Raw genomic sequence first — 20,870 nt, forward strand, 5'->3', positions numbered from 1 at the left:
TAAGCCAGTTTTACTACACAGACCAGTTTTTATAAATCGCCTCCACTATTTAGGACCAAAAAAAACCACCATCACAAAATACATAGCGTGGCAGCACCCTAAATGGATTATAAAAAGCTTTACATCTTTCCTCTTCAGTTTGACAAAACAAAAACAGCACAAAGTGAACAAACACATCATATGGAAGCACCTTTTTCTAACATAACACCGAGAAATGTGCACAAGAGACACCATTCATTCTCTATATGCCTAGGAAAGGTCATAACAATACTTGACATCATTTCCGTGCAGTTGGCCGAGCTGCCAGCAGAGGGCGCTACAATGTCGCGTTAATGATGGATCACATCTCGCGAGACTTGGTTTAAAGTTGGACGTGATTTCGCGTTAGTATTAGTACAGGAATTGGAGCGGTAGGGTTTGCAGGTAAGTGTAGGATACGTTATGGGGGCGGGGTAGACTCTGTATCGTCATGGTGCTGCATGTGAACATGCACCATTACCTGCCGCATGCGTTATGTGATAGTACCATGCGTTAGTAGTCACTGGCTGTACGGCACCGGACAGATTGGTGTCTGCAGTGGGTCCAGGTTCTGCTCATTGATGAAATGCTAGCCCCAATCTTTGTCTGTTCTCTTCTCACAGTGTGTCCCTGTGGTGATGCGGCCCAGTCCTCATGAACTTCTCAGATTCCACCCCGAAGGTACAGAGATCCTACCTAAATCTAATAGAAAGTGATGTGACCGCCGGAAAAGCTGAATTCGCTGGGATTGTCTCTGAAAATTTGGAACTATTCCGGCAGTTTTGGCAACTATGCAATGCACTGGGGCCATAAATCACTATTGTCACTGGTCCTCACTTGTGATGTCGATGCATGCGCCATATTGCTTGAAGCGTCACGTAACAGAATAGGTGAAATAAATCTTGGCTGTTCATGTTGGTCTGTGAGGTGTGGAGGAGACCCCCTGGGTACTGTTGGGACTTCCATAAAGAAGAGGACCTTTCATCGCTCCTGACATGCCTGTTTAATAGCTTCATGCATTCCCCATGTAATAATAATTCTGGAGCATCTATTATGTCTGTATGTTGTGTCATTCCTTTATTATTTCTGCTAGAAGTTATGAATGAATTGCTAGCAGTCTGCAGTAAGGGTACAGAGGGTGGTAACAAGTTGGTGTGGGGTGGGGGGGGGGGGGACCTGCACAGTCTGAAAATGGCAGCACTGATTGGATAGAGGTTTGTGCAGGGACACCCCCCCCAACTGGTTACCACCCTCTGTGCCCTTACTGAAGGCTAATAGCAATTCATTCATAACTTCTAGCAGAAATAATAAAGGAATGACACGACATACAGACATAAGAATAGAGGCTCCAGAATTATTACATGGGGAAGGCATAAAGCTATTAAACAGACATGTCAGGAGTGGTGAAGGGTCCTCTTTAAAAATCTTGGACAAGAACTCCAATGGCCTAAAGTAAAAATAATTAGGCCTCATGCACACGACTAAATCTGTTTTGCGGTACACAAATCGCAGATCTGCAAAATACACATGTGGTCTGCGTGCCATTCACTTTTCTTTTTTTTTTTTGCAGACCCATTGACTTCAATGGGTCCATGATCCCTGAGCTTTCCGCATCCATATGTCTGTTCCACAAAGTGATAGAACATCCTATACGTGGCTGCAAAATGTGGACCAAATGAGGATGCATCATGGACTGTATTCGTATTTTGCTGATCAGCAATTTCCGTGGGCCCCAATGTCAAAATACCTATTATTGTCCACAAAACGGACAGGAATAGGGTATGTTCTATTATTTTTTTTATTGTTTGTGGGGTGTATATACGGGTGCGGACAGCACATAGTGTGTTGTCGGCATTTTGTGTGGCTTCTTTGACATGTATAGGTATATAATATATATCCAATCCACCAAAAAAAAAGTGGAACATATGTGGAAAAAAATATATGGTTGTGTGCATGATGCCTTAATACTAACTCCTTTCTGCAGCGCTGGTCCAGTCCTCCTGCCACTGCTCTTTTACAAAATACATAACCAATCTCTGTCCTTAAAGGGACATATCCCCTTCTTCCTCCAGTCAGCCCCTGACATGAGCTCCGATGGTCTCCCATGCCCTGCTCTGGATTGTGCAGGGCAAGGGCTTTTTTGTTTACATTTTTACACTGCTAGGCGGAGGCTTCCACCTAGCAGTGTTCCCAGTGACATCATCAGCACTAATGGGCAGGCTTTAGCGCTGCCCTAGCCGTTTTACAGGCTTGGGCAGCGCTAAAGCCCGCCCATTAGTGCCGGTGACATCACCGGGAACACTGTTAGGTCCGACTACCAGAGACCTGGTACATCACCGGATCTAATGAAGAAAATCAATTTTCTTGCGCAATTCAGCACAATCGAGGGAGAGCATCAGAGCATAAAATGCTCCAATGCTCATGTCAGAGGGGCTGAGTAGGGGAAGAAGGTGTTATGTCCGGGTACAGCTCTGAGCCTGGACAACCCCTTTAATGGTTTAACGCTGAGTACAATGACTAGCTGCAGCGGTGACTTGCCATATGCTTGCACGTCACAGTGGTATGCAGGGGTACGGTATGTTGAAGTGAACTTCCGCATATGGGCCGCCAAAAACGGTACGATACAGATTTTTTTTTTCCGTGTGCATGAGCCCTTAGGCTAGTTTTACACTATTGCTTAGAATCCGGAAGCTGAAGTGCCGCTGTCCTGACATATTAACTATAATGGGGACTGGCGGAGATCTGGCCACAACCAGGCAAATATGCTGAGAATCGGCTGGACGATAACTGCTGCGCGCACAATGGGGGTCATTTATTAAAGGACTTGCTAATATTTTAGTTGTAAAAAAAGTCCCTTATTCGACCAGCTGTGCAACAGTATTTAGTTCCACCGCCAGTTTAACGTTGTTAGGCAGAACAGGGGCCCCAGCAAAAAGATTTAAGCCTGGAAGCAGGCATAATGTTGGTGAAAAGCCAGGGGATAGTCGTTTTTTCACGCCAGGCACACCATAGGACATGTTCTGTATTTTTTGTGGAAGGGATGTGGACTGCGTGTATCAAATTGCTCCTTGTGGGTTTCCTCCCACAATCTAAAAACGCACCCTGGGGTTAATTGGTTTTCTATAAAATTGTCCTAGTGTTCATGACAAATTTTTTTGATTTTGGAGCCCATTGTGACTGATGTGAATGGTAACAGTCTTGTTACAGCGCTATAATACGTTGGCCTTAGTGGCGTTCACATCACCGTTTAGTTTTCCGTTGTTTTCATCTGTATTTTGAGCATCCGTTATACAAATTTTGCATCTGATTTTGTCACTTTCGTCTGTGGACTTTTTCTCCTGTCAAAAATAAAGAATCTCAGACAGAACTGAAAATACAGTATTGTACTCATCTCTGCGCCTTCACTCAAAATACAGGATCAAAATTGATTTATCTTTTTGTTCTTCTGATGGATCAGAACGGAAAACTAAGGCTACTTTCACACTCGCGTTTGGTGCGCATCCGTCATGGATCTGCACAGACGGATCCGCACCGATAATACAACTGCATGCATCCGTTCAGAACGGATACGTTTGTATTATCTTTAACATAGCCAAAACGGGTCCGTCTTAAACACCATTGAAAATCAATGGGGACGGATCCGTTTTCTATTGTGCCAGATTGTGTCAGTGAAAACGGATCCCTCCCCATTGACTTACATTGTGTGTCAGGACAGATCTGTTTGCCTCCACATCGTCAGGTGGACACCAAATTGGTGCAAGCAGCGTTTTGGTGTCCGCCTCCAAAGCGGAATGGAGGCAGGACGGAGCCAAACTGATGCATTTTGAGCAGATCCTCATCCATTCAGAATGCATTGGGGAGCCCTGAAACGGATCTCGCAAACGGAAACCAAAACGCCAGTGTGAAAGTGGTGATGTGAACCCGGCCTATGGTACGCTAGGGATATAAAAAGTAATAATAGATGGCATAATTCACAATCTAGCACGCACTTCTCATGAGGTTGTCAGCAGCAGTGACAACGTGCTGTACTCAGACAGTATAGACTTCTATAATATGCACAGGATTTCAGTCTCATGTTCTGTTACTTTTTGTCTGCTCTCTCTCAAGTTTGTTTCTACAGATCTTGAAAATTCTACAATTCAGAAGCAAAGGAAGGAGCTACAACTATTGATCGCCGAGCTTAAAGATAGAGACAAGGAGCTAAATGATATGGTGTCAGCGCATCAGAGGCAGCTGATCGCTTGGGAGAATGATAGACAGCATGTTCTCAGGCTGGAAAGTATGGATCCCAAGGCTTTTGTACCAATGTCTCTTCATACACAGTAGGGAACTATTTATCACTCACTCTCGAAAGCTGGCCCATGTCAATGTGCCTCTGATCAACCAATGAGCAAATGCTTGTTTATTAGGTGATCGCATCTTTTATACAGCAGAGAATCATTGGTCTGTTCCTGATAATTGCCTGGGCGTTGGCTCATATAAAAGAGTCTCTATACACATGAAAGAACCTGAAAATGATATAAACAAGCTGACGTATTTGTCTCATAGACTCTGCTTATAACAAGCTGTTTTAGGCTAAGTTCACACAGTATATGTTATGGAATAACACTTAAAGGCTATGTACACCTTTGGGGGCATTTTTTTTAAAATTATTGCATTGTACTCTCATTTTGAGCTAAAAAAAAAACATTTTTTAATTGGTCTTTATTACAAATATGAAGCCCTTTTTTCTGTACATATCTTAGATGCTCTAGTAGCAGCCTGTGGATTTTCTGTCTTTTCCGACAGTTAGGGAGTTATCTCTGCTCTCTGACATTATAAACACTCATTACGGATTATAAACACTCAAGGCTTCTTTCACACTAGCGTTTTTTGCGGATCCGTCATGGATCTGCAAAAACGCTTCCGTTACAATAATATAACCGCATGCATCCGTTATGAACGGATCCGGTTGTATTATATCTTCTATAGCCATGACGAATCCGTCTTGAACACCATTGAAAGTCAATGGGGGACTGATCCGTTTTCTATTGTGCCGTTTGGCTCAGTTTCATCAGACGGACATCAAAACGCTGCAGGCAGCGTTTTGGTGTCCGCCTCCAGAGCGGAATGGTGACTGAACGGAGGCAAACTGATGCATTCTGAGTGGATCCTTATCCATTCAGAATGCATTAGGGCAAAACTGATCCGTTTTAGACCGCTTGTGAGATCCCTGAATGGATCTCAGAAACGGAAAGCCAAAACGCTATTGTGAAAGTAGCCTTAGAATGTGGCTTAAATAAGTGTTTATGACCTCTTAGGCCTCTTTCACACGGGCGTCATGTTTTTGGCCCGGATAAGATGCGGGTGCGTTGCGGGAAAATGCCCGATTTTTCCATGCGAGTGCAAAACACTGTAATGCGTTTTGCATGCGCGTGACAAAAATCGACATGTTTGGTACCCAGACCCGAACCCGGACTTCTTCACAGAAGTTCGGGTTTGGGTTAGGTGTTGTGTAGATTTTATTTTTTTCACTTATAACATGGTTATAAGGGAAAATAATAGCATTCTTAATACAGAATGCATAGTACAATAGGGCTGGAGGGGTTAAAAAATAAATAAAAAGATATTTAACTCACCTTAATCTACTTGCTCGCGCAGCCTGGCTTCTCTTCTGTCTTCTTCTTTGAGGAATAGGACCTTTGATGACGTCACTGTGCTCATCACATGATCCATCTCCATGGTGATAGATCATGTGACGGACCATGTGATGACCGCAGTGACATCACCACAGGTCCTTTTCCTGTGCACAGCAAAGATGACGTTTTTTTTTAACCCCTCCAGCCCTATTGTACTATGCATTCTGTATTAAGAATGCTATTATTTTCCCTTATAACCATGTTATAAGGGAAAATAATAATGATCGGGTCCCCACCCTGATCGTCTCCTAGCAACCGTGCGTGAAAATCGCACCGCATCCGCACTTGCTTGCGGATGCTTGCGATTTTCACACAGCCCCATTCACTTCTATGGGGCCTGCGTTGCGTGGAAAACGCACAAAGAGGAGCATGCTGTGATTTTCATGCAACGCACAAGTGATGTGTGAAAATCACCGCTTATGTGCACAGCCCCATAGAAATGAATGGGTCCGGATTCAGTGCGGGTGCAATGCGTTTACCTCACGCATTGCACCCGCGTGGAAATCTCGCCCGTGTGAAAGGGGACTTAGGCCCCTTTCACACGAGCGAGTTTTCTGCACGGGTGCAATGCGTGACGTGAACGCATAGCACCCGCACTAAATCCTGACCCATTAATTTCAATGGGTCTGTGTACATGAGCGTTTTTTTTTCACGCATCAGTTCTGCATTGCGTGAAAAACGCAGCATGTTCTATATTTATATATTTTCACGCATCCCTGGCCCCATAGAAGCAAATGGGGCTGCGTGAAAAACTCATTGCATCCGCAAGCAGGTGTGGATGAAATGTGTTTTTCACGGATGGTTGCTAGGAGATGTTGTTTGTAAACCTTCCGTTTTTTATCACGCGCGTAAAAAATGCATCAAAACGCATTGCAACCGCGCTGAAAAAACTGAACGCAATCGCAGACAAAACTGATTGAACTTGCTTGCAAAGTGGTGCGAGTTTCACTGAACGCATCCGGACCTAATCTGTCACGCTCGTGTTAAAGGGGCCTTAGTAGTTTAGAGATGAGGGTTATTAGATGATGGTACAAAGTGAAAGTACCAGTCACACAATTAGAAAACCAGTTAACCCTTTGTTACAGATCTCAATATTTTTAATAAAGACCAAGTTTGTACAGCAAGTTTGCATATCCTGTGTGATTTTAAGGGCTCTTTCACACTTGCGTTGTTGTGTTCCGGCATAGAGTTCCGTCGTCGGGGCTCTATGCCGGAAGAATCCTGATCATGATTATCCCCGGAACGGAACGTTTTTTGGCCGGAGAAAATACTGCAGCATGCTGCGCTTTTTGCTCCGGTCAAAAATTCTGAACACTTGCCGCAAGGCCGGATCCGGAATTAATGCCCATTGAAAGGCATTAATCCGGATTCGGCCTTAAGCTAAACGTCGTTTCGGCGCATTACCGGATCCGACGTTTAGCTTTTTCTGAATGGTTACCATGGCTGCCAGGACGCTAAAGTCCTGGTTGCCATGGTAAAGTGTAGTGGGGAGCGGGGGAGCAGTATACTTACCGTCCGTGCGGCTCCCGGGGCGCTTCAGAGTGACGTCAGGGCGCCCCACACGCATGGATGACGTGTTGCATGGATCACGTCATCCATGCGCATGGGGCGCTCTGACGTCATTGTGGAGCGCCCCGGGAGCCGCACGGACGGGAAGTATACTGCTCCCCCGCTCCCCACTACTACTATGGCAACCAGGACTTTAATAGCGTCCTTGGTGCCATAGTAACACTGAATGCATTTTGAAGACGGATCCGTCTTCAAATGCTTTCAGTTCACTTGCGGTGTTACGGATCCGGCGGGCACTTCCGGCAAATGGAGTGCACGACGGATCCGGACAACGCAAGTGTGAAAGAGGCCTAAGACCTACCCCATGCCTCTTAACAATGCAGATTTCTCCTCGCTTTGGTTCCTCTTCTCTGGAGGATGCAGTCTCATACAAACAGATACAGATGGAGAAAACTGCATCAGCACCCCTTTTACAGGTGTATTACACAACAAACAAAATATGGCGGCCACCAGTATGACGTCGATAAACCTGGGTCACAGGGGAATATGTCCCCCAGAAATACAGTATACTGACGTATAATGTCTCTCCCGCTAAGATATAATGAAGTATTGTACTCATCTCTGCGCCTTCACTAACATTTGGGTCAGCTTGAGAAAGACAGAATGACCTTACCCTGTGTGTGGTGTGGTTACTTACTTTAGATGAACTTCAAAGAAGGAATGAAGTAATCAGATCAGTAACTAAAAGGATAAAATTACTGGAAACACAACAGCAGTATCGAAAAACGACATTGGAAAATACCCAACAGCAACTTCAGGAAGTGTGTCTCAAAGCTTCAGAAGCAAACAACCATTGTCAAGACTTGGAGGTAAGTTTAACCCCTTAAGTACCGGGCCCATTTTTGGTTGTGCATTTTTGTTTTTCGTTTCCACACGTTCCAATAGCCATAACGTTTTTAATTTTCCATTCATATAGCCATATGAGGGCTTATTTTTTGTGGGGTAAGTTGTGTTTTTTAAGGGCACCATTTAATTTACCATGTCTGTTATTGGAAAACAGGAAAAAAAAACTTTGTGAGGTTAAATTGCAAAAAAACCACAACTACGCTAAGGTTTTTGATATTTTGACATCACGTGACGTTTGACATGACATGACGTTCTTTTTCCGCGGCTCAATATGAATACAGAGCTATATCAAACTTGTATACTTTTTTTTACTACTTAAAAATAAAAACCTTTGAAAAAATCTACATTTTCTTTGCATCGCCATTTTCTGACATAATTTTTTTTATATTTCCATCCACAGAGCTGTATGAGGGCTTGTTTTTCGTAGGATGAACTGTAGTTTTTATTGGGACTATTTTTTTGATCACTGTTGTTCAATTTTTTTGGGGGGGGACAGGTGACTAAAAATAGGTGTTCACCGCACAAGAATTTTGTTTAACATTTCCGGACGCTGTAATACTTGATATGTATATTATTTTTATTGTTAATATATTTTTATATGTAAAATAGGTAAAGGTGGGTGATTTAAACTTTTAATGTTTTTTTATTTTAAACCCCCTTAGGGGGCTAGAACCTGGAATCTTTTGATCCCTCATCCTATTCACCCTAATAAAGATTTATTAGGGTGAATAGGATTTTCACATGCTCCCTGCTGCACTGTGCTTTGTGCACACAGCAGCAGGGAGCTTACCATGGCAGGCCTGGAAGGCTACACAAGCATCCAGGCTGCCATGGTAACTGATCGTAGTAGGGATTGACTGATATTGATTTTTTTATTTTTTTTTAGAGCCTGTGAACTTTCAGGCCGATAACTTATACCGATATTCTGTGCATTTTCGTTTTTGAAAAAAAAATAAAAAAATTCTGTTATGGCGTTCACCACAGGAGATTTATATTTTTTATATTTTAATAGTTTGGACTTTTTGGACGTGGCAATATGTGATATGTTTATTTATTGTTTATATAGAACCTAGGATCTTTTAATCCCTTGTCCTATTCACCCTGATAGAGCTCTATTAGGGTGAATAGGATCTTACACTCTCCCTGCTGCCCTGGGCTTCAGTAGCGTCCTGGCTGCCATGGTAACCGAATGGAGCCCCAGGATTACACTGCTGGGGCTCTGATCACAACTGCCACTGCACCACAAATGAAGATGAGGCGAGGGGACCCTGTGGCCACTGCCACCAATGATTTTAATACTGGGAGTTGGGGGGGAGGGTGCACTGCGCCACCAATTACTTTAATACTTCGGGGGAGTAGGGGGGCGCACTGCGCCACCAATGTTTTTAATACTGGGGAGGGCGCAGTGCGCTACTAATGATAATTAACGTTTAATACAGGAGGCGAGTGTGTTGGTGCAGAATCACATAGCCGGCACCCTGCCTCTGACTGGGAGCTGCGATCAGCGGCAGCAGTTAACCCCTCAGGTGCGGCACCTTAGGGGTTAACTGCCGCTGAACGCAGCTTCCTGTCATATAGGCTGTTCTTTGATAGCGCGCTGGACGCATTATCGGCAAGGTTAGATACAGATAACTTAGAAAATCATGAATATCGCCTGATAACATCGGTAAATCCGATAATTGGTCGATCGCTAGATCGAAGCCCTGCGATTTCACTGTGGGGGCTCCGATCGGAAGGCAGAGGGAGCTTCATCCCTCTCTCTTGCCTCACCGGTGCCTGCTATCGGTGAGAGGTTAAATTACGGGGTTCACCGGGATCGCTGTTCCCCGTCATTGCGACTGGGTGCTTGCTGTATGATACAGCTGGCACACACCACGTATGGAGAGGGTTCACTGCAGCAGCCCGCTCCATACATTAACTCAACCACCGATGCCGTACGGGTACGTCATGGTGGTTGAAGGGGTTAAAGGCTATAGACACCTCTGACATGGTAAAGATGATTCTTAGAGGTGGCCTTGTGCAAAAAAAAAAAAGTAGCACTAACTTTCAGGCTGCAATTTCTTTCCTTCCTTAACTTTCAAACTCCTTGAAATTCAGTTTGCAACCTGTTTCCAGTTTCAGATCTTTCTCATAGATATGTCCCTTCCAGCAATACATGCTGGATCTGTGTGTCCAGGATGCTGCTGACTTCGCTACCTTTTTTGTATCGACATAGCTTCATTCCTGTAGTGATACAACCCATGAAGGATCTCTTCTCATTTGTACTGACTGGTGGTGCTGTTTTGATGTGAGTGTCCTGCTTTCTCTCTACTCGTGTACACAGCCTGTACTATTTCCCCCTCTCAAACTGCCTGTTGACTGGCTGTGCATTCAATCCTATCTACAACTGTATGAGCTGCCTTCCTCTCATGCTTTTCCCCCCTCTCCATCCTCTGATCTGCTGTGTGCAACACAGAGCATAAGCTACTGAGAACAGAATGATCAATCAGACCATGTAGAAAGGGGGCTGTGAAATGTAAATGCACAGTAGCAGGATAGAAGAGATTTTACTGTAATGTAGTTCAACTTCTGGACTTGGTAATGATGTTATTTCTAATTGCCTAAAAGTCTGCACTTATTTGAACTGCATTAATAGGAAAAGAATCAAAGTTTGAATGATTCCGTTTTGGAGTTGTCTGCCCAGGTGGGACGATTAAAGGCCAGAGAACAGGAGCTTTCCACTTTACTGAGGCTGAAGGTAATGTTCTATTCCTGCTAACCAATATTTATTAATTATTTTTTAATTGGTTTTCAAAAGAGTTGATGCTGATACATTACAGTGGTCAGTAGCGGGGCAAACCAAATGAGTGCATAGACTATGCATGGCATGAAGACATCAGCTAACATGGTCTTACTGCAGACAGGACAAATGGGGAGGCTCCTGCTGCAGCCAGTTATTGTACAGCCAGACACAGGATTTGACAAGAAGGAAGACGTGGGTGATCTCCTAGGACACATAGGGCTGTCAGATACACCGACAGATTATCTGACCAATTTCTGACCAATCATTGGTGTGCATAACAAAATATCTGTGTGTGTAAACTGCCATCTGACCAATGATTAGTCAGAAAATCTGTTGGTGTAATGCAGCCCATAGAGAATATTGCATTATATATTACTTTGAGTTAAAGTATACCTCCAGTTATAAACAAGATTTTATAAATGAATAGTACGGGTGAATCTAACTTTGTAAGATACATGAATAAATATTTTTTTCCTCATGGGCTTCTCAGGCTGCTTTCCTCCTCTTTCCATTCCCTCACTCTCTTATCTCTAGTAGTTCCCTTCTCCAGCCTCACACACAAATCTATGGAGAGAGGAGGAGGGATGAGGGCTGTAAGGGAATGGGGCATGGGTAAGTAGGGAAAGTGGTGGAGTGAGATTGCAGCAATGTGCCTAGTTGGTATATGCCCCCCTACCACCATGCACCTGTAACCAACCTTTATTACAGACTGTTTATTACTGTTGATTGATTCACAAACTTCTAAGGCCCCTTGCATATGAGCATTCCTCCCGCAGAGAGTCCGCATCACACACCCGGTCTGAACTCCCATGCTGCCAGTGTTATCCAATACATTCCAGAACTGTAAGGGTTACATAGCATCATAAATCAATATAATGCTATGTGAATCCCATCAGTGCTGGGTCAGGCCGGGAGCTGCGATGCGGACTCGCTGCGGGAGGAACGCTCGTCTGCAAGGGGCCTAACAGTAATAATGGAGAAATTGCAAGTAGTAACTAAGACAGACATGTCAGGAGAGGTAAAGGGGTTGTTGACGTTCCAACCAATTAGAGTAATTAAAAATAGTTTTACTTTCCATCGTGAACCTCCTCCATTCCAGCGTCATCACTCCATCCTCCCTGTTTGGCCTTATCTTCCTCAGTGAAGTGGTGACGTGCCTGTAAACTGTACTTGATCTCTACAGCCAATGACTGGGCTGAGCAATCTTTTGCTGTATATTGCGGAGACCAGAGATTGCCTGCAGCAATCACGTGCGGTATACAGGCACATCGATGCTGTAGCCAAAGGTTGTTGGCTATGTTATCCCGGTAAGATGACCGACAACTTGGCATAACCTAATGGATCCATTATTCATGATTGGAATCCGCCTGGCAAAGGCAGTGTCCTTCGTGCAATGGATGCTGTGCCGCATTTTAGCTTCTCTCAACAACAGCAATAACACTGATGTGAACAGGACCTTGCTATACCAGGTTTGATCTATTTTCATGAAAAAAAAAAAAAGAATAAAACTCTACTGGGAGATGCACGTACATGTCAGTGGTACATTAAAATAATTTTATTATTAACAAGTTGCCCAGTGAAGTGTTTTGCTTGTTGTCCTATCCAAGCAATATGCAATTTTGTTTTCTAGGACAAGGATATTGTAGAAGCGACCAATCACATCTCAGAGTTCACTTCTCGATTTAAAGACCTGGAAGCAGCATTACGTGAGACAAGACACAGAGAAACTTCAGCTATGAAAGAAATGCAAGGGCTGAAGATCAGAATAAAATGCTTGAAGACTGAACTTGATAAGCTGAAAGGTATGAGATTTTTTTCCCTCATCTCTGAGAGCCACAGAATTGAACAATTCTTGCAATGTCAGCACAAGGTCCGTTTCGATCTGTGTAAACCATGCTGTGGACCTTCTACCTCCATGGTGTATTTTCACCTTCTGGGAGCAAAAAACTGTGTTTTTGTAATTTAATTGAAATAAGCATGTGAGGGTACAGCACATGTTCAGGTTTCCTGATGCAGTTTTGAAAATAAAACCCAGGAGGGAATTTAAAAACTAGATTTTTGTACTCTCCGTAAAATCTGTTTCTCTTCTGTTCATTGGGGGACACAGGCCTTGACCATGGGTATAGCTGTTGCCGCTAGGAGGCGACCCTAAGCACACAAAGTGTAAGCTCCTCCGCTTTAGCTATATCCCTTCCTGCAGGGACCAAGCTAATCAGTTTAGTGCAAAAGCAGTAGGAGAAGCCAGACATAAGAAAATCACATTATGTGCAAACCCAGAACCCCACAGGCCCATAAATAAAAAACTGGTTGGGAGCTGTGTCCCCCAATGAACGGAAGAGAAACAGATTTTACGGTGAGTACAAAAATCTAGTTTTCTTATTTGTCTCATTGGGGGACACAGGCATTGACATGGGACGTTCCAGAGCAGTCCCTGGGGGTGGGCATAACTACAATCCCCCTGCCAATCAGAGAACCGCTGTTTGCAAAACTCTACGCTCCAAAGATGTGTCAGAAGATGCAAAGGGGTGCACCCTGTAAAACTTAGAAAAAGTATGCAAAGACGACCAGGTTGCCGCCTTGCACACCTGAAGGGCCGAAGCCCCGTGATGCACCGCCCAAGAAGCTCCCACTGCCTGAGCCGAATGAGCAGTCACCTGGAAGGCCGGGGCCCGGTCCTTAACGCGGTACGCTTCCACAATAGCCAAACAAATCCATGTGGAAATGGAAGTCTTTGACGCTGCCAGCCCTCGTCTCGGCCCCTCTGGAATCACGAACAGGAAATCCGTCCGCCTGAAAGATGCCGTCTGGGACAAATAGATACGCACTGCACACACCAGGTCCAGATTATGGAGCGACTGTTCTCGAGGATGAGACTGGTCCGGACAAATGGAAGGAAGAATAATCTCCTCATTTAGATGGAATGTCGACACCACCTTCGGCAAGAAGGATTGCACAGGGCGAAGGACCACCTTATCCTGATGGAGGATCAGGAAGAGCGACCAACATGACAGAGCCGCGAGTTCCGACACTCTACAGATAGAAGTAATTGCAACCGAAAAAGCCACCTTATAAGACAGGAAGCGCAGCGACACTTGCTGCAAAGGTTCAAACGAAGAAGATTTGAGAGCGTTGAGCACTAGATTAGGATCCCAAGGATCCAATAGAGGACGGAAGGGGGGCGCAGCATGCAGAAAAGTCTGAACCTCCGAAAGCGAAGCTAAATTTCGCTGAAAAAGAATGGAGAGAGGCGACACTTGCCCTTTGAGAGAGCTAAGAGGCTGCCCCAAGTCCATGCCCGACTGCAGGAAAAGCCAAAAGTCGCGGCAAAGAAAAACGAACGGGAGACAGCTGTCTCCGCTCGCACCAACTGGAGTAGGACTTCCAAGTCCGGTGGTAGCTCCTACTCGCCTCTCCGACGTCTTCTGCCCCCCTGACTCCAGCCGGATCACCACCTTCGGTGTGCGGCCCCTTGGTGAGGCACGCTACACCGGAAATGGAGGGGACTTTCGCTGAGGCGGTGTCACGAGGGTGTCAAGAGCCACGTCTGACTCCGTTATACCCGGGGTCAGGAAGTCGCAGCGGGTGGCTGCGCGCTCTATGTCTAAAGATCGCGCTGTTTCTTAATGGTAGCTTTCTGTGTTTGCCTTGCAATCCTTTTTTTCTCACTCAGGGATCCGTAGCTTCTCCTCAGCTGTTTCTTGTCCGTCACTCCCAACCTCCTTATATTCTCCCTCCCACTTCTCTGGTTGCCAGATATAGAGCTTCCTGGCTGGACTTCTATACTGACCCACTGGAGCTGTGTAGCTGTCATTCCTGGTTGTCGTTCCAGAGCGTTACCCTCCGGATCCCTGTTGGGCTTTTGTTGTCTACTGTTGTCGCCCACCTGGGATTATATGTTTTGTCTGTATTGTCTGCCCTCTCCTTGGTGTTTTCCTTTAGTGTTAGTGGTGAGGACTAGTGTCCCCACCGCCCTATTCACTACTTAGGGCTCATCTTAGGGAAAGCCAGGGTTTAGGCACGTGATCGGCGTACGGGTGAGAAACCCGTCTAGGAACGTCAGGGCAGTCAGGTGCCAGCCTCAAGGTGAGTTAGGGGTCACCACCTTTCCCTCTCCCTTGGACAGGGCCTTCCCTTTTCCCTCCCTTTGCGTCACGTACAGTGGGGGAAATAATTATTTGACCCCTCACTGATTTTGTAAGTTTGTCCAATGACAAAGAAATGAAAAGTCTCAGAACAGTATCATTTCAATGGTAGGTTTATTGTAACAGTGGCAGATAGCACATCAAAAGGAAAATCGAAAAAATAACTTTAAATAAAAGATAGCAACTGATTTGCATTTCATTGAGTGAAATAAGTATTTGAACCCTCTAACAAAAAAAGACTTAATACTTGGTGGAAAAACCCTTGTTTGCAAGCACAGAGGTCAAACGTTTCTTGTAATTGATGACCAAGTTTGCGCACATTTTAGGAGGAATGTTGGTCCACTCCTCTTTGCAGATCATCTCTAAATCCCTAAGGTTTCGAGGCTGTCTCTGTGCAACTCTGAGCTTGAGCTCCCTCCATAGGTTTTCGATTGGATTAAGGTCCGGAGACTGACTAGGCCACTCCATGACCTTAATGTGCTTCTTCTTGAGCCACTCCTTTGTTGCCTTTGCTGTATGTTTTGGGTCATTGTCGTGCTGGAACACCCATCCACGACCCATTTTCAGTTTCCTGGCAGAGGGAAGGAGGTTGTCGCTCAGGATTTCACGATACATGGCTCCGTCCATTTTCCCGTTTATGCGAATAAGTTGTCCTGTGCCCTTAGCAGAAAAACACCCCCAAAGCAAAATGTTTCCACCCCCATGCTTGACGGTGGGGACAGTGTTTTGGGGGTCATAGGCAGCATTTTTCTTCCTCCAAACACAGCGAGTTGAGTTAATGCCAAAGAGCTCTATTTTGGTCTCATCAGACCACAGCACCTTCTCCCAGTCACTCTCTGAATCATTCAGGTGTTCATTGGCAAACTTCAGACGGGCCTGCACATGTGCCTTCCTGAGCAGGGGGACCTTGCGAGCCCTGCAGGATTTTAATCCATTGCGGTGTAATGTGTTTCCAATGGTTTTCTTGGTGACTGTGGTCCCTGCTAATTTGAGGTCATTAACTAACTCCTCCCGTGTAGTTCTAGGATGCTTTTTCACCTTTCTCAGAACCATTGACACCCCACGAGGTGAGATCTTGCGTGGAGCCCCAGAGCGAGGTCGATTGATGGTCATTTTGTGCTCCTTCCATTTTCGAACAATCGCACCAACAGTTGTCACCTTCTCTCCCAGCTTCTTGCTAATGGTTTTGTAGCCCATTCCAGCCTTGTGCAGGTCTACATTTTTGTCTCTGACATCCTTGGACAGCTCTTTGGTCTTTCCCATGTTGGAGAGTTTGGAGTCTGCTTGATTGATTGATTCTGTGGACAGGTGTCTTTTATACAGGTGACTAGTTAAGACAGGTGTCCTTAATGAGGGTGACTAATTGAGTAGAAGTGTCTAACCACTCTGTGGGAGCCAGAACTCTTAATGGTTGGTAGGGGTTCAAATACTTATTTCACTCAATGAAATGTAAATCAGTTGCTATCTTTTATTTAAAGTTATTTTTTCGATTTTCCTTTTGATGTGCTATCTGCCACTGTTACAATAAACCTACCATTGAAATGATACTGTTCTGAGACTTTTCATTTCTTTGTCATTGGACAAACTTACAAAATCAGTGAGGGGTCAAATAATTATTTCCCCCACTGTATGTGATCAGCACGCCGGTCGTGATAGGCGGCCGCGGTGATGCGCTTGCTGGCGGGAGACAGAGGTTTTTACAGGGACCTCTGGTCTTCCTTTTCTTCTAGAGAGTGGGAACGAGCAGGGGGTTTGGGTGACCCCCTGGTCTCCCGTCTCCTGGGTGGGAGGGCAGGCAGTTTTTACTCTGACTGCCTGAAGCTTCCCGCTAGAAAAAAAGAAAGACAAAATTAGTAAATCGGCAGACCTGCAACGCAGGAAGGTCTGCCTCCTACAGACACTAAGCTAAAACTCATCAGCTATACCCTTCCTGCAGGGACCAAGCTAAAGAGGGAGGAGCTTACACTTTGTGTGCTTAGTGTCCACCTCCTAGCGGCAACAGCTATACCCATGGTCAATGCCTGTGTCCCCCAATGAGACGGATGAGAAAGAGGAATAGTCATATCTGTTCTTTTATATTTTCTCTCCTTTTATGATCCAGTCCTGATACTGGTTTCTAAAACTGCATCTAGAAACCTGAAAGTGTGGCTGGCTGTACCCCTTTCATATATGCTGTTTGAAACTTAAAGGGGTTGTGCAAAAATGGAGGGAGTTTTGGCAACCCAACCCCCCCACTTGTCCGGATCTGTTAACGGAAGATTATTTACCTGCCTCCCAGCGCTGGCTCCTCACCAAAACTGCATAGACTGTGCTTGTCGTCTTTTACCACACATCCATTAGTAGCATGTGTATATGGTATTCTGTGTAGGCACAGGCTAATCATGGACACTGTATAGCAACAAACAATGTTGCCTTCATTACCACAGTCCCCAAGACCACCTTTCTGGAAGTAAATTACTGACTACCGTACTTGGATAATCAAACAAATGTAGAAATTTAACTTTTACGTTCCTATACTGTACACAGTCTTTAACCAATTCAGCCCCTATAGCTTAAACACCCTGAAAGACCAGGCCACTTTTTACACTTCTGACCTACACTACTTTCACCGTTTATTGCTCGGTCATGCAACTTACCACCCAAATGAATTTTACCTCCTTTTCTTCTCACTAATAGAGCTTTCATTTGGTGGTATTTCATTGCTGCTGACATTTTAACTTTTTTTGTTATTAATCGAAATCTAACGATTGTTTTTGCAAAAAAATGACATTTTTCACTTTCAGTTGTAAAATTTTGCAAAAAAAACGACATCCATATATAAATTTTGCTCTAAATTTATTGTTATACATGTCTTTGATAATAAAAAAAATGTTTGGTAAAAAAAAATAATGGTTTGGGTAAAAGTTATAGCGTTTACAAACTATGGTACAAAAATGTGAATTTCCGCTTTTTGAAGCAGCTCTGACTTTCTGAGCACCTGTCATGTTTCCTGAGGTCCTACAGTGCCCAGACAGTACAAACACCCCACAAATGACCCCATTTCGGAAAGTAGACACCCTAAGGTATTCGCTGATGGGCATAGTGAGTTCATAGAACTTTTTATTTTTTGTCACAAGTTAGTGGAATATGAGACTTTGTAAGAAAAAAAAATAAAAAAAAACAAAATCATCATTTTCCACTAACTTGTGACAAAAAATAAAAAATTCTATGAACTCGCTATGCCCATCAGCGAATACCTTGGGATGTCTTCTTTCCAAAATGGGGTCACTTGTGGGGTAGTTATACTGTCCTGGCATTCTAGGGGCCCAAATGTGTGGTAAGTAGGTAAATGACCTGTGAAATCCGAAAGGTGCTCTTTGGAATGTGGGCCCCTTTGCCCACCTAGGCTGCAAAAAAGTGTTACACATGTGGTATCTCCGTATTCAGGAGAAGTTGGGGAATGTGTTTTGGGGTGTCATTGTACATATACCCATGCTGGGTGAGAGAAATATCTTGGCAAAAGACAACTTTTCCCATTTTTTTTATACAAAGTTGGCATTTGACCAAGATATTTATCTCACCCAGCATGGGTATATGTAAAATGACGCCCCAAAACACATTCCCCAACTTCTCCTGAATACGGAGATACCACATGTGTGACATTTTTTGCAGCCTAGGTGGGCAAAGGTGCCCAAATTCCTTTTAGGAGGGCATTTTTAGACATTTGGATACCAGACTTCTTCTCACGCTTTGGGGCCCCTAAAATGCCAGGGCAGTATAAATACCCCACATGTGACCCCATTTTGGAAAGAAGACACCCCAAGGTATTCAATGAGGGGCATGGCGAGTTCATAGAAAAAATAAATTTTTGGCACAAGTTAGCGGAAATTGATTTTTTTTTCTCACAAAGTCTCCCTTTCCGCTAACTTGGGACAAAAATTTCAATCTTTCATGGACTCAATATGCCCCTCAGCGAATACCTTGGGGTGTCTTCTTTCCAAAATGGTGTTATTTGTGGGGTGTTTGTACTGCCCTGGCATTTGAGGGTCTCCGCAATCATTACATGTATGCCCAACATTAGGAGTTTCTGCTATTCTCCTTATATTGAGCATACGGGTAATGAGATTTTTTTTTTTCGTTCAGCCTCTGGGCTGAAAGAAAAAAATGAACGGCACAGATTTCTTCATTCGCATCGATCAATGTGGATGAAAAAATCTCTGCCAAAAAAAGAAAAAGGAGGGGAAAGGCGTCTGCCAGGACATAGGAGCTCCGCCCAACATCCGTACCCACTTAGCTCGTATGCCCTGGCAAACCAGATTTCTCCATTCACATCAATCGATGTGGATGAATAAATCATTGCCGGGATTTTTTTTTTTATATTTACAAAGTGTTTGCCAAAGTATATGAACACCGCCACCTCCTCAGCTCATATGCCTCGGCAAACGTATCTTTTACTGCAGAGGAGAAATCTCGTCTTGCAGCGCCGCATACACCGACTTGCGTGTAATCTGACAGCAGCGCAATGCTTCTGTCAGAATGCACATCAGTGCTGCAGCTAGTCGATCGGTTGGTCCACCTGGAAGGTAAAAAAAAACAAAACAAAAAAGAAAAAACCAGGCCGCAACGCAATAAATTTATTAACTTTTGAACAGAACATATAAACTTTTTTTAACTGAACGTTAACTTTTTTACTTACCGGTAATTTTTTTTTTGTTTATTTTTTTTTACCTTTATAGAACAAACCTCTCCTTCCCCATGGGACAATGTGCAAAGCGCAAATCGCCCAAAGATGTGGCGAAGTACGTTATGCACTTTATCCCAGGTGAAAGGAGAGGTTTGCAGCAGCTGTGAGTAAAAGGGCCCTAATAGCCCTGTGTGCCTGTCCTGTGAGATGCAATCCCTATGCTAGGTGTACCAGTGTGTGGTACTTCCGGAAACACTCTTCTAAGCATAGGGCAGGGTGGTCAGGACAGTCAGGACAGAAATAGCGGGTGTCACGCCTTATTCCACTCCTGCTACAGACACGACATTTTTTTCGGGGTGGCGGTTGGGTTGAGGTACCAGGAACGACACTGGGGAAATGTCGCTCGTGTAGACGGCTAACTACACTGGTGGTTGGGGCCACGGAACCTTCTGGATACAGGAGGTTCTCGATGATCTCTTCCTGGAATTTGAGGAAGGATCGTGTTTTCCCAGCCTTACTGTAGAGAACAAAACTATTATACAGAGCCAATTGAATTAAATATACAGACACCTTCTTATACCAGCGTCTGGTGCGTCGGGAAACTAAATAGGGAGCCAACATCTGGTCATTGAAGTCCACCCCTCCCATGAGCGCATTATAGTCGTGGACTGAGAGGGGCTTTTCAATGACATGGGTTGCCCTTTCAATTTGGATTGTCGTGTCTGCGTGAATGGAGGAGAGCATGTAAACGTCACGCTTGTCTCTCCATTTCACCGCGAGCAGTTCTTCGTTACACAAGGCAGCCCTCTCCCCCCTTGCAAGACGGGTGGTAACGAGCCGTTGGGGGAAGCCCACGCGACTAGTTCGCGCGGTGCCACAGGCGCAAATCCGTTTTAGAAACAAATGCCTAAAGAGGGCCACACTTGTGTAAAAATTGTCCACATAAAGATGGTACCCCTTGCCGAATAAGGGTGACACCAAGTCCCAGACTGTCTTCCCACTGCTCCCCAGGTAGTCAGGGCAACCGACCGGCTCCAGGGTCTGATCTTTTCCCTCATAGATCCGAAATTTGTGGGTATAGCCTGTGGCCCTGTCACTACCAGAGCTTTGAGACGTTCTCACAGCTCTGTTTCTCCACCCCTGTGATGATGTCACTACTAGAGTTTGGAGGA

The 20,870-nt window shown here is 44.6% G+C and overlaps 1 protein-coding gene across 2 annotated transcripts in view; it reads left to right on the forward strand.

Moving 5' to 3' along the window:
- Window positions 1–323: 323 nt before the first annotated feature.
- CCDC62 (coiled-coil domain containing 62) overlaps window positions 324–20,870 on the forward strand; it is a 58,108-nt gene continuing 37,561 nt past the window's right edge. The window contains exons 1-6 of one of the 2 annotated variants that reach the window (XM_040416172.1): window positions 324–423; window positions 642–699; window positions 4,126–4,297; window positions 7,908–8,074; window positions 10,747–10,848; window positions 12,524–12,695. In XM_040416172.1, the coding sequence (XP_040272106.1) occupies window positions 673–699; window positions 4,126–4,297; window positions 7,908–8,074; window positions 10,747–10,848; window positions 12,524–12,695 (640 nt within the window). In that variant the 5' untranslated portion in view covers window positions 324–423; window positions 642–672. Of the gene's footprint in view, window positions 424–641; window positions 700–4,125; window positions 4,341–7,907; window positions 8,075–10,746; window positions 10,849–12,523; window positions 12,696–20,870 lie in introns of those variants that run through there. The other variant, XM_040416173.1, reaches the window with a different exon arrangement.

Source organism: Bufo bufo, chromosome 2, assembly GCF_905171765.1.
Source record: "Bufo bufo chromosome 2, aBufBuf1.1, whole genome shotgun sequence".
In the NCBI taxonomy this organism is placed as follows: Eukaryota; Metazoa; Chordata; class Amphibia; order Anura; family Bufonidae; genus Bufo; species Bufo bufo.